This window comes from Drosophila willistoni, assembly GCF_018902025.1.
Source record: "Drosophila willistoni isolate 14030-0811.24 chromosome 2R unlocalized genomic scaffold, UCI_dwil_1.1 Seg167, whole genome shotgun sequence".
Classification (NCBI taxonomy): Eukaryota; Metazoa; Arthropoda; class Insecta; order Diptera; family Drosophilidae; genus Drosophila; species Drosophila willistoni.
The window spans coordinates 17,403,575-17,416,611 of record NW_025814050.1 but is presented as its reverse complement, the minus strand read 5'-3'; the positions used below and the strand labels follow the sequence as shown (position 1 = coordinate 17,416,611).

Here is a 13,037-nt window from a genome sequence, read left to right as displayed (position 1 = left end):
TATTGATTCCTAACGAATTGCATTGCAATGGATTTGCGGTATTAGCTTTTGATCTAACAGCAAAAATAAATAAATAACTGATTTAAATTTGGAGTAAGTGAAATGTGGATTGAGTTCAAAAATCAGTTTGAAGCATCGTCTTACTTTCGCTCCATATTTATATTGTCTATATTGTTTATTGTTATAAAATTTAGACCTTTATTTGCAGAATTCATTAAAGTTTTCAGGCTCCACATGCATCAGCCTTTGCTGTGTATCCGCCTGGATACGCATTAGATAGTGACTTGAGAGAAATTTACCCGAAAAGTATGCAATATAATAAAATCAAAATATACACTATTCAAAAATAACATAAAGAAGTTTTAGAACGCTCTGTGGTTTATTGAAGTCAATGAACTAGACTAGACTAGGACTAGAAAGGAAATAGATAGAACTTATTTGACTGTCTCCTATGATTACTTGTCATCCAAGCTAACTAATTGTAAGTCTTATCACTGAGAACCCACTCGCTAAGTATCTAGTTGCCTTATCTTGATTGCTTTTCCTTATCAGGTTTGACAAATTTAGAAATAAACACTTGTTTGATCAAATTTACAACACACAAATATAAAAACAGGTTTTGGTTTAAGTCTCAGCCCTATGATGGGTTATTTTATTTGAACTCTGTTCTATATATAATCATTTGAATCTACAATAATACATATATACATATGTGAGTATGCACATATATAGAATATATTCTACAAATCAGCAAATTCAATTGCTTCGTTAAACGCAGCTATGTCAGCCAATGTAGCCTCGATGGCAATCGGTTCGATTTATTTATTAAGAGATGCATATCTCCATCCATAGGATTTTAATAATCGTTAAAGACGCCCAAGGACTCGGCACGTTTAAGAGCCCATTTTTGATAATCGTTAAGGAATTTCTGGGAGAAAATGGCTGTCATTTTCTTTTGCTTGAAGGCTTCATCTTTCATGTTCTCAATGCTATTATCATGAGCCAATTCCTTGGGCATGGTTATCATAGGCAAGAAGGCAAACAAACCGAATAGACCATATATCTCACGACTTCTCAACTCATATAACAAGTCATCGTATGTGGGTATCTGTTCATAGCGAGCATATTCCAAAGCCTCTTTGAAAGATTGATAGTAGGTTTTAATCAATTCCTCACGTTTGTCCTGAAGTAACTCCAATTTTAAACTTGTGTTCAACACAAAGTTCAAATCGCAAGCCGGACTTCCGTAGAAACTGAGTTGGAAATCGACGAAAATCGAACGAGTTGGCACATTTGGTTTGGAAGCATCGTCATAGGCGTACATGAAATTATTCGTCCATAAGTCTCCGTGATTAAGAACAACATAACGATCTCCGGGCTTTGGCTTGGAAGCAGCCAACAGGATAGATTGGAAATTGTTGGAGAAACGCTGAAGATTCTCACTAATCTTTTCATAGCCCGGCCAGGTAGATGAACATTTAATGAGTCCCTTTAGGAAGCCACCAAACATTTCCTCAAATGTGTCGCTCTTCACTAAAGTTCCCTCGCTTAGCATGCCCTGGTTATATTTTTTCAAAATTGAGGGATCCTGAAATAAACAATGGTAACTTGGTTAAATTAAAGTAATCCCAAAGTATACTTAATTTCTCTTACCTTCTTGGCCAGCACCATTGAGGTAGCATGGAATCTACCCAATTGCTTTAAAATCAACGATGCATGATTCCAATCCAATCCCGCTTCCCGTGAGGCCACCCTGAAGCCATCGGTTTTCAGATCATTAAAGACAATTGTCTGCACTGGCGCTTTCACAGAATGATAATATCTAAGAAGGAGAAAAGAAATAAAATTCAAATCTAATCCAGTTTTTATCTAAGTCAATACTCACTTGGCACCAAATTTATGGCCATTGCTTAGGATATCCAATCTGGGTAAAATGTCTGTATATGTTTGCTTCTCCTTGATGAACACACGAACATCTTCCAGAAATTGTGTGTCCTGTGTAATTGGTATCGTCTTGACAATCAACGACAATTGCTCCTTTTCCGACGACTCCTTGCCATCAGACCATCTTGTGAATTTCAACTGCACTTGGTAGATGGCGGAACAATAGTTGTCACCCGGATTACTACCCCAGGCGTAATTGAGTTCATGGAGAGTTATTTTTGATTCACGTAAACCTTCTTCCAAAGTATCCACGAAGAACTCCGCATTCAGATACTCGGGCACCGATATATTCTGTTCATTCTTTATGATAACCATTTTGAAACTGTTTCGTAACACTTTTCACTCTAAGTAGTATGCAATTAAGTTAAAACGCAGCGCAACACGGCCTACAACACTAAACTTCTTTCTACAACTGCCTTGACTCTCATTGAAAAGCAGCATTTTATATTAGTTCCGTGGGGTCTCTGCTTGGGGGGAACTTTTTATACACTTTTTAAAGAGTTTATATTGATTAGGGTTATCGGAATGGTAACTCAATGCATCTAATGAATTTCTATGGCTATACAGAGTTAATCAGCTTAATATTCTTAATTATAAGCTTTGCTAGAAATGGATTAACTATTGATCTCAACGTCTTAAACAATAATTTTAATACTAATTAGCAAGTTTATGGTAAAAAAGGGTATACAAGTTTCGAGATGAAAGTTAAATACCTTATCTTTAATGACCTCAGTGCTCTCTAACGCTAACTTTGCTGGTGTCATCGTGAAAATAAAACAATTTTGATAGCGTTAAACACTCGGCACAGTGGGCAGATGGTTTTTGAGAAAGTCTTGATATTCTTATCAATGACGTGTTTCCTTGATCATTTAAATAGATTACAATTTAACATAGTAACAAAATTTCTTTCAATTTTTATTGATATATTATTAATTTAGTTACAATTATCAAATCAGTTTGTTATAATATTTGTTTGCTGGTCTCAATCATAATTTTGTGTAGGAATATCGTTCACAAATACTAAACGATTTTCTAACAGTTTTAGAAAAAATAAATAGGTTTTTTAAATTCCAATTTAAATTTGATTAAATTGAAAAGTCTATGGTTGTAGCTATTGCTCAGTTTATTCAAATTCATTTATCAAAAGTATTTACTACTATTTAAATTTGGTTTTCTACTATTTACTGAGAAAAAACTTATTAAACTAGTTTAAAAATACCTCAAAAACAAATTCAAAACTTTTATTGTAAATATTGAAAATATTGCCGAATTCATTTAGTTTAAGACTAGATTGATGAGAATTACCTCATCATTGAACTTTTCCTTGCATTGTTAAACAACCTTAAACCACTGTGCCAACCACTTGATGAGCTGTTTTAGTACACGTTTCTCTGTTTATTTTTGCATAGTCATTTTTGTTTTTAATTAATGAAAAAGATATTTGGAAACTACATATGCTTTTGGGTTGACAGCACTAATATAGTGGCTCATCCAAAAACTTGAAATCAGAGGCAAAAAGTAAGGGAGAGAGAGAGATAGAGACTAAAACTGAACTATTGTGACTAAGTTAAACGCCAAAGAGTCTCCTAAGCATGGGAGACAGGCGGTGCTTCATCGCTGGAGCACCGCCTGTGCCAGTGGGTCAGTGGAATTTCAATTTGATTGTCGTTTTGTGTTTGTATTCTAGATTAGCTATAACGTGTTATGTATGTACATACGTTCTTATGTATATCTCGTAGATGTCGTGTGCAAACCAGGAACAATTTAGTAAGTTTGCGTTTTGTTTACAAAATGACTTGATAAATTTTTCGTCACACACTTCAAAGTCAAATTAAATTATTGCTCATCTTATTTGTATGCACTTGTAAATACTCTTTAATCACGAATGAGTTACACATTACATTTCAAAGCTTTCTGCTTGTTATAACAAATTGTTTAACAAAAATTCAATAAATTCGAGCGTTTAAAGAACTTATGAGCTGTAATTCAATTGAGGAAATGAGATTGATAAACTTTGACTTACAGCAGTTAATTAAACAAATAATTCAATTTAATCTTAAATATATTAGTTTTGAAACATTTTCTTTCAAATCAATGTATTTATGTATATTTTTTTTTTAAATTTTCTTTAGTTGTTTTATTATTTTTCAAAAAAGTAAGTGTTAATTTTTAAATGTAAATTTATTTTTCATAGTTCATATTAATTAAGGGTATTTTAGAACACCGCATACCTTTTCTTTTTTTTTTGTTTTTTGCCTAACGTTAGAAATTTTAAATTGCTGTTTAAATTTGGTTTTTGCTTAGATTAGAATCTATTTTTTTTTTGTTATTAAAAAAGAGGCATATTACTTGTCGTAACTTATTATCAGAACGATAGCCAATTGATGTCATAGCAAATATGGTGCTTGAGTTGCGCGCTTGGCATAAAGAGGCGTAGATCTTGGAAGGGGTTTTGATTATTTTAAATAATGCACTTTAATCATTCTCTGAAATTTATTAAGTTAATTATCTTAACATATTCAAAGAATTTATAAGAATGAATTTATATTTTTTTGTTAATGTTTATTGTATATGTTTAAGAATAAACATCACGTTCATCTAAAGAGTCTTCACCCAAATCAGATGCACTACAGAAGATATAATATACCTGTACCATTGTCACAAACAACTAACCTAGCAGATGACTAGAATTACAATCAGCCACACATTTGTGGAAAAACACTTATAATCTTACAATTAGACTAACTCAAAAGATCACGAGATTTCAATCCCCGAAATCGTGGGTTTGAGTTTCATTAGAATCACACCCTAGAGGCTATAATTTCCTATTTAAACTCGGTACTTTTGTAAATAAAATCAGTTCAAATGATGATTGGGTTATTTTCCTTCTATCTGGAATCCCTATTCAGTATATTTATTTAATGTAAAAAAGCAGTAACATAATGAGATTATTAATATTTTATAAAAAGATTTTAAAATTAAATACAAACTTTTAAAAAGTGATTCGATCAGATTAGTTTTTAGCTAGACCTAAATTCAAAAAAGTATGCGTTTTTAGCTAATCTTTTAAACATATTAAATCACAGTTATAACTGCAGCCTTGAATTTTTTAAGAACTGCAGATTGTTTAAATCTTTGGAGGACCCCTTCAAAGGTGCACGCCTCTGCCATATACGCACGTGCCTTAGAATCACGTTCACACCCTCATTTCGTGCAACTTCACTCTTTTTAAATTATTTTCCCAGTATATCGACAGACGGCAAACATTTCATAAAACTAAACTACCCTTCTTTATGGCCAACGTTTGTTTGTGTACGAACCCATTTGAAACTCAACCATTCTAGGTATGGTTGCATATGCTAAGTTGGTCAAAAATTTCTTTATTCCCAGCCTTTTCTGTTGGGAAATTATCCTTTTTGGGGTAGTATACTACGTTGGTGAATTATTTATTTCGGAGTAAAATCACCTTTATTTCTTGCCATTATTTATTTGTTGGGGAAATTATCCTTTACGAAGGTTATAAGCTTAACTAAGGTGTTTAGTTATCCTGAATACATATTGGGTTCTTTCTAAGGACACCTTATTAATATGGCAAATCATTTTTTTGGGTAAGTTGTTTGCTAAGTTTAGGATATTTTATTTTTACAATTTATCTCATGTAGTCAATTCTGTCTAGACTTCGGATTATCCAATATCTACCCATAAATTTGGATAACAATTGGACAATTTATAAATTCAAGAAATTGGTAATAAAGACATCAAAAAGAGTAGTTTATATGCTGAGCCATAGTATTAATAATAAAATAATAACAAGGTTAAATTGTTTAAGTTAATAAAAGTTTTTAATATGAATTTTATTTTTTTACTTTCCTTGATGAATAAAATTCGTAGAAACTATAATTCGCTAGATCTTGAACAGGCACATTTGGGTCTCACAAGCATTTTCATGGTCTTATATGAATATCGGGGACCACGCCAACCATACCATACCATTCCATTCGCTAAATCCGTAGTATGCGCCTTGAAATACATTCCAAACAAATTGCTGCAAAAAAGTAAATAATGTGATATAGGCCTCAAAGTAAACACTTATATAATATATTTTATACCTGTCGGTGCAATCGTTATACCACCACGCTCCTAGTCGAGCAATAGCACATCCCTTGTAGCCTCGATCGTAGGTCGAGAACGTCTGATTCCGATGATAGTCTAACGAATCTCCAGCATCTCCAGAAAAATTCCCCAATTTGCTCAGTTTATAGGATTCCTGTTCACTTTCAATGTAAAATTCGTCGTAGCGAGCAAATCGAGTAGTACCTTCAAAATCTTCCAAATGAATATACAATTCATGTGTCTGTGATTTCGTTATGGCATGGAGTTTGTCCAGACCTAAAAAGAAATCACCCGAAATATCTCCAAATCCCCTTTTGTATTCTTCCCAACTCCTAAAAAAACTTAGGTCTGCATTTGAACGACTTGCGATTACAGCATAACCCACTCCAGCTGTTCGAGCATCACATAAAACTGGGAACGGATCGAGACCTGGAGCGCTAATCACAAAAATACCTTTGTTGCCAAATGTCGTGGGGCAGGATGTCAAAGTTCCTTCTTCATGGTTTTCCATTATCGCATACCTGTTTTTAGTTAAGTTTTGTAATGATTTCTATATTATTTATCAATATTTTTAATCTTACGTATTTGAGAGTGAAATTCTATTCCCTTTTAGCCTAAAGCTTTCTTTGCACTCACTTATTGTGAGGCAGATGAATGCGAAATAAAGCCAAAGTATTCTCATTGTAGATCAATGATTACTGACGGCTCTTATTAGAAATGTTTCGGGTTTTTATAACTAACGAAGAGCAATTATTTTAATTAAAAAGAAAAAATAAAATTCTGATTTAGTTCTTTCCTTTTTAAGGGTTATAAATGAGGTCAAGAATTATAATTATTTCAAGCGAACTGTTTTTGATAATATTGCTCATGCAAATAAGCAAACATTAAACCAAAAATTTCCAAAGAACCTAACTTCGGCTATGGCGAAGTTTATATACCCTTACAGTCCTTAACAATAATAGTTTTACATGTTGAAATTTCTTTCCCTGCAACTCAATTAATTAATACACAAACAAAGCATTATTACTATTCTGACTACAATTGTTTCTTCTTCTTACAGACTACCTTTTTCTTGCCAACTCAATTTTATGTGTATTTGAAAAGAAATAGTTAATTTTGGAAATTAAATATTGCCTTAAATGACAGAAACTAATTTCTATTCATGCCTGAAATTTTTCATCGACTTTTTGATCAAAATTCTTAAAAATCGATTGCATTATTTTTGGCTGTAATTTAAAAAAGTAGCAAATTAAAGAGTCTAGCTTGATATTTAAATTCTAGCTCTCTCTCAACTTTTGCTTATCTCTCTCTGTTTACTCTTTATAAATAAAGCTTTGTAAAAAATTTCATAGGAACATAAACAGAATCTAACATAAGAAGTTTTGTCCAAAATAAATCATCATCAGCAACAACCAGCAACAACTTTTTTTGTCAAAGTTTTTCTTCTTAGTTTATATTTATTAACCTGTATTAATATTTGAAGTCGTAAAAATAAAAAAAAACCTTACTTTATGTCCGGCACACTAACAATTATGGGTGGTATATACATAAGAAAATATTGTATTCGTATTAGAGTTTTAATTTTGACAAAGTAATGTATGTAATTATTATCCATTGGTCCTCGATATATATGTCCGATATACATATGTATGTGAAGACGCTGGCTTAATTTGGATTATATTCAATAACAGTATGATTACTTCATCATAGTTTCAATTTTATGAATTCGCCTTTACTACTCCTCTCTCTCTCTTCCATTTCTATCTGTCCTGCCATATTTCCGACGATTTATCTATATCTAGATGACCATGGAGTCATATTAAACGCATTTGTGGTGCTTTAGTGAAAGAAACAGCTCCATCGAGAGGAAACCTCAACGAACAGTGCATTTTTTATGCTTTTTTTTTTGCCCGATTTTGTTGTTGTTTGTGCCTTTGCGATATGCATCACCAGTTGCTTTTTTTTGCCATGGCCAAGAGAAGGCCAAGAGATGGGTAGAGGCAAAGGAATGAATGGAAGGGGCAGCAGGTCATATGAAAGGCCAAAGCCATGTTTGGCTCTTTGCCTTTGAGTAGCCCAGGGCTAGACACGCACACAAACACACACACACACACACATGTCACATGTTTTTGCAGTTCATGACGGCTTAATTAACTCGCGTGTTTTAGTTTCCTTTTTAGTTTGTGCCCCCTACTCCTTTTTGCAGAGAGTTGGCTTAAAGCAATTTCTGAGGTTTCCTTTTTGTTTTCCCCTTTTAGTTTTCATTTTTTTCTTTCTGACATTTTGCATTACAAATTTGGTGCGTTAAACGAAATGCATTAATAAAACAGTAGCATTTAAATGCGCGATTGCACACAAATTAGTAACCAAAAAACCAGACTGAAACATCAACCACCCGCAACCAAACACCCACATGTTCTCCCACTACATTCATTTCTTTTCCACCCCCCGCGCCAAAACCTGGCCCCGGCACTCTTTTAGGCAGACCTGATGTATGCGATTTTAATCGCACGCTCAGACATAAACATGATGCGGAAACCAAAATCCATGGCAACCTGCCCAATAGCCCATTCTACTGATTGGCCTCAGGCACAGACACGCATACAAAAGGATAATGGAGTTGTATCTGTGTGTGCCAATGACAGTGTGTGTGTGTGTGTGCCCACGACAAAAAGTAGACAAAACAACAGACATCAGAAACAGGAATAAATGACCATAATCAAACACTTTACGCCTGAAAGCATACTCGTCGTATACTACTCACGAAGAATGCTACAGAGTGTCCTGTGGATTGCCTAAGCTTGCCGCGACAACTTCCTTTACTCAACTCCTAACTGGGTCCATTCTAACCCTATCTGTGCATCTATTGGTACATTCGGGATAGACGTCGCCGGTGGCCAAATTAAATTAGTCGGTACCCCGCCATCGAAAATTCAAGGCAAGTTTTGTCTGAAGATTGAACTGACAAGTTCTTTGTATTACTTAGTAAGCTAAATTAACTACTAAATTTCATTTAATGCTCATGCGTTAATGTGTGAACTCTTAAACCTATTTAACAAAATATTCAATCGATTTGTGATTTTGGAGTTCAAGCTGACCAAAAATATATTTAAATCTAAAACACTATCATTTAGAATCTTTTAAATGTCAAATTTTGTCTTATTTTAATAATTTGAACTTAAGTTTAGCTGTTTAGGTAGCCAAAGGATGTGATTTACCTCTTTGAAAACCAAGTTAAAACCTTAAATTTTAATTTAAACTGAAATTTTGATCACAACTGAGTTTTAGTCGGCTTGAGGGCAATGATTCTTGCTAATTTGTAAGATCTTTAATCATAACCAGCACACAAAGTGAGCAGATTGTCTGTATAGCCATTTAGAGAACCACCAATCATATTAATGGCAGTGGAATTCTATGTTTTTCCGCAATTGATTAAGCTAATTAATTTAATATTAAATGGTTTAAATACCCACGTCTCGTCTCCTTATTTATATTTATTTTAGAGGCGATTTCACATTCCCTTTAATTCTTTTTCTTTCCAACTTTTACATTAAGTGTGCTATCCGATTCAAATATCTCTCTTAATAAAACCAGATGTTTATGACCTGCTAACAAGTAACCACACAAAATATTGTTAGATAGTTAACAGAAGTTTTCTGTGGAACGACCCAATGAAATATTATATAGACAATGTGCAAAATTCTTGAAACAAAAGTAAAACTATTCTTTATTTGAATAGGTCTCATGGTTACACCAATGGGGTTTGGTCCTTTTTGTATATCATCTACTTGTGTTGTTATGATACTATTTTTGTATGTATGGATTCAGCGCTTAAATAAATAACTATTAAAAAAAAAATTCTTTATTTGATACTTGGATCATTATGAAAGGAATGAATTTTTAGCTTTTCAGAAATAGCTAAGTATTAGGGATTAAATTCTATATTCTCCATATCACCTAAATATATACTTGTATGCTAACTGTCCTTTTGTCCTGCGAACTTTCCCCCGGTTTGCTCTCGTTCTACTATTGGCTACTGTTAAATTAAACTTCATTTGCACCCAGAGTGAACGCCTTTTGCCTTTCGCTGGTGCCCTTTAATCACAGTTTGGCGCAAATCAAACACAAACAAATGCCATCATCGCCCAGCGTCATCAATGAAAGAAGAATAGTCAGTGGGAGATCTCTTCTCTGGCATTGGACTTTGTACGAAAAACTGTTGCATACCATTTGGGGCGGAGGTATGCTTTGCATACTTTTTAGCTGCGTGGCCAAGCGTATGAATAATTGATTTCCATTGCCCAGAGTCGCGACTCGCAACATCTACAACACATTTTCCCTATCCGCATCCTCATTCACATTCGCATCCTCATTCACATATTTCTTCTACCCATTCTGCCATTGTCTCGCATTCATTTGTCAGCGAAATAACAGAGAGGGGGAGAGAGAGAGAGAGAAAGAGAGACCAAGAGGTTGAAGAGTGAGTGAAAAGAGCGTCAGTTTATTTGTTTGTTTGTCTGTTTGTTTGTTTGTTTATTTGTTTGTCGCTGTCGTCGCATGCAACATATTTTCACTTGCCACTTGCCACCTCAACCCTCATGCTTCTACTGCTGGTCCTCCTCAAGTCCCCTCTCCTTTTGCATTGTTTTTGCAGGCTGTCGCTTATCAGTTTATTTTTGTTCATGCCATTTGCGTGTTGCATTGCCGCTGATCCTTCTCCTTCTGCATCAGCACCTCCACCTTCTGGTCCTGCTCCTCCACCTTCCACTCTCCACTCTCTCTTTTTGACATATGTTGTGTGTGTCTGTGTGTGTGTGTGTGTGTGCGGACTGGTCGCGTGTATGTTCTCTGGCTTTAATCCCAGGCAACGCATTATGTTTGGTTGCCATGTTTTGCCACATTTTGGTATTCAATAGCAGCTTATATTCCAATGTCCCTTCATATATTCTACTCGGTTCGAGTATTTAATTTTCATAAAAGTTTTCGAATATGTATGTATGTATGTGGCTGCTCATTGCAAAATACAATACATATGTTATTACTATTCAAAATGTAATTGCCCTATGACAACATGTAATCAGCATTTGATGGCTCTGATTAAATCAGTTTGCATATGATTTACCTGTCTGTTCACCTTAATTTATTTGCGTCCTTCTACAAAGAACTAAATTATAGGTCTACAAGGTTAAGGACTTCTTTTCGTTCAGCCCTTTACAAATGACAGCAGAGTCAAAATAATTATAGAGATATGTATATTATAAAAAGTTCTTTTTCCTTCATCAGCTATATTCAGACGTATGAAATTGGACGTAAGTAAAAACATTCGACTATGACACTTAAATATAATTATGTTCTAAGTAAATTATCTCCAAATACCTGAAGAGCCACTGCATAAAAAAATGCAAAGTAAAGTGGCAACATATTTTTGAAAAAAAAAAAAAATTAATTGATATGTCTTAAAATTTCTTTTCTTTTTAAAAGAAATCATTTAAATTTTTCTTCTATTTTTTGTTTAGCTCACTAAAGTTTTCTATTTGACTAAAGAAAAGTTGACTTTTTCGATGATCCCGCAATCAAATAGTTAATAGCTTGTAGAAACTGTTTTAATAATATCAGATGCACTTTTTTTTAGTATAATCTACATTTTGATTGATAGAAGACTTTATTAATTAGAGTAGGAGAATTAAAATAGAGTTTTATTTTATTTTTGACATCGGTTTAAGTTTTAAACCCAATCCCCTTAAAACTACGATTTGCTTTTATTATTTTTCGGCATACTTTTAGGTGTATTTTTTTTATTGTTGGAAAACATTGCTTAATGTTTTGTCATATATCCAAGTTTGGCAAAAAATAAAAATTATAATTGAAAACCATAAATGAATTACAAAATATATTTCAAAAAACTTGATAAAAATTTGGATAAAAACAAAAAGCTACAAAAGAAGAAGAATTCTAATTTAGCAATTAGAACGATTAACTGGTTTATTTTGAAACAAGTTTTAAGAATTTAGATTCCACTTTCACTTTCGAAAGCAAATGTGTGTCTATAGATCCGTGACGAGTTCTCTCCATTAAGCTTAATTTGAAACTTCCGTTCACTTGTTTTGCCACACCATTCCATTCCATGCCTTCAATCATTCTATCAATACAAACCCAATTGAACTCGCAGTTGGCTCTGTGAGTGACATGCAAGTTTATCATGGCGGGTTTGTCATCAGCAGCCGAGGTAGCCATTTTAGTTGTATCTCTGAAACGATATATTGCCCTGACACATCATCGGCGAGCAAACCCCCTCCTGAAAGTGGATCCAACTCAATCCCAGACTCCACGGCGTGCACTGCAATGATGCGACGACTGAATGACACGCTGGACGACAATAAATGTCAGGCTGGCAATTAAGTCAAGGTAGACGACTGAGCAGAAACTACCCTTAAAAACCGATGCTTAACGGAGGGGTAGGATATTTTTTTGGCAAATTTCCCATATGACGTCACAAGGCTTGGAGGGGTGAGCCGGCATTTCTGACTTCCAGTCAAAAGGGGTAGCAAAGGGAAATATTCTCAGAAGGATTTTTATTTGTTTTGGGTTATTTTTCGGCGGCAAATCTTAAATAAATCGAGGGAAATTTTGTTGGTTCTACTTCTTGTCACAGGTGCCAGGTGGCAGGCTATGTGTGTGTGTGGTTGACTGGGGTGTTGTGGGGGTTGGGACCAGGTTGGATAGACTAGACTTAATGGAAACTCAAACACCAGTTGATTGCCTCGAGATGGTGTTGCATTTCGAGGAGTCTATAACGTACTTTACTTAGTATATTGCATGTGGTTTCTGTGGTCTGTCGCAACCAGGAAGTGGCAAACGGTTTCTAATTTCTTCTTGGCAAAACACTTTTGACAAGCCAATATATTAATGGGTAATTCTATAAGGTTACGGTTTAAGTCTACCTACTGCACACAATTCCATTGCATATTTTAGGGGCGAAT

At 34.2% G+C, this 13,037-nt stretch overlaps 2 protein-coding genes across 2 annotated transcripts; both read right to left on the bottom strand.

The window, feature by feature from the left end:
* Positions 1 to 623: 623 nt before the first annotated feature.
* On the bottom strand, positions 624 to 2,261 carry LOC6642754. The gene is made up of 3 exons (XM_002065241.4): positions 1,886 to 2,261; positions 1,654 to 1,822; positions 624 to 1,588 (listed from the first exon to the last, which is right to left on the bottom strand). The coding sequence occupies exons 1-3, from the start codon at positions 2,257 to 2,259 to the stop codon at positions 857 to 859; spliced, it is 1,275 nt and encodes a 424-aa protein (XP_002065277.1). The 5' UTR covers positions 2,260 to 2,261; the 3' UTR covers positions 624 to 856.
* A 3,558-nt stretch (positions 2,262 to 5,819) lies between these two features.
* LOC6642026 (ficolin-2) lies at positions 5,820 to 6,568 on the bottom strand. The gene is made up of 2 exons (XM_002065240.3): positions 6,054 to 6,568; positions 5,820 to 5,989 (listed from the first exon to the last, which is right to left on the bottom strand). The coding sequence occupies exons 1-2, from the start codon at positions 6,566 to 6,568 to the stop codon at positions 5,839 to 5,841; spliced, it is 666 nt and encodes a 221-aa protein (XP_002065276.2). The 3' UTR covers positions 5,820 to 5,838.
* Between the last annotated feature and the right edge of the window lie 6,469 nt (positions 6,569 to 13,037).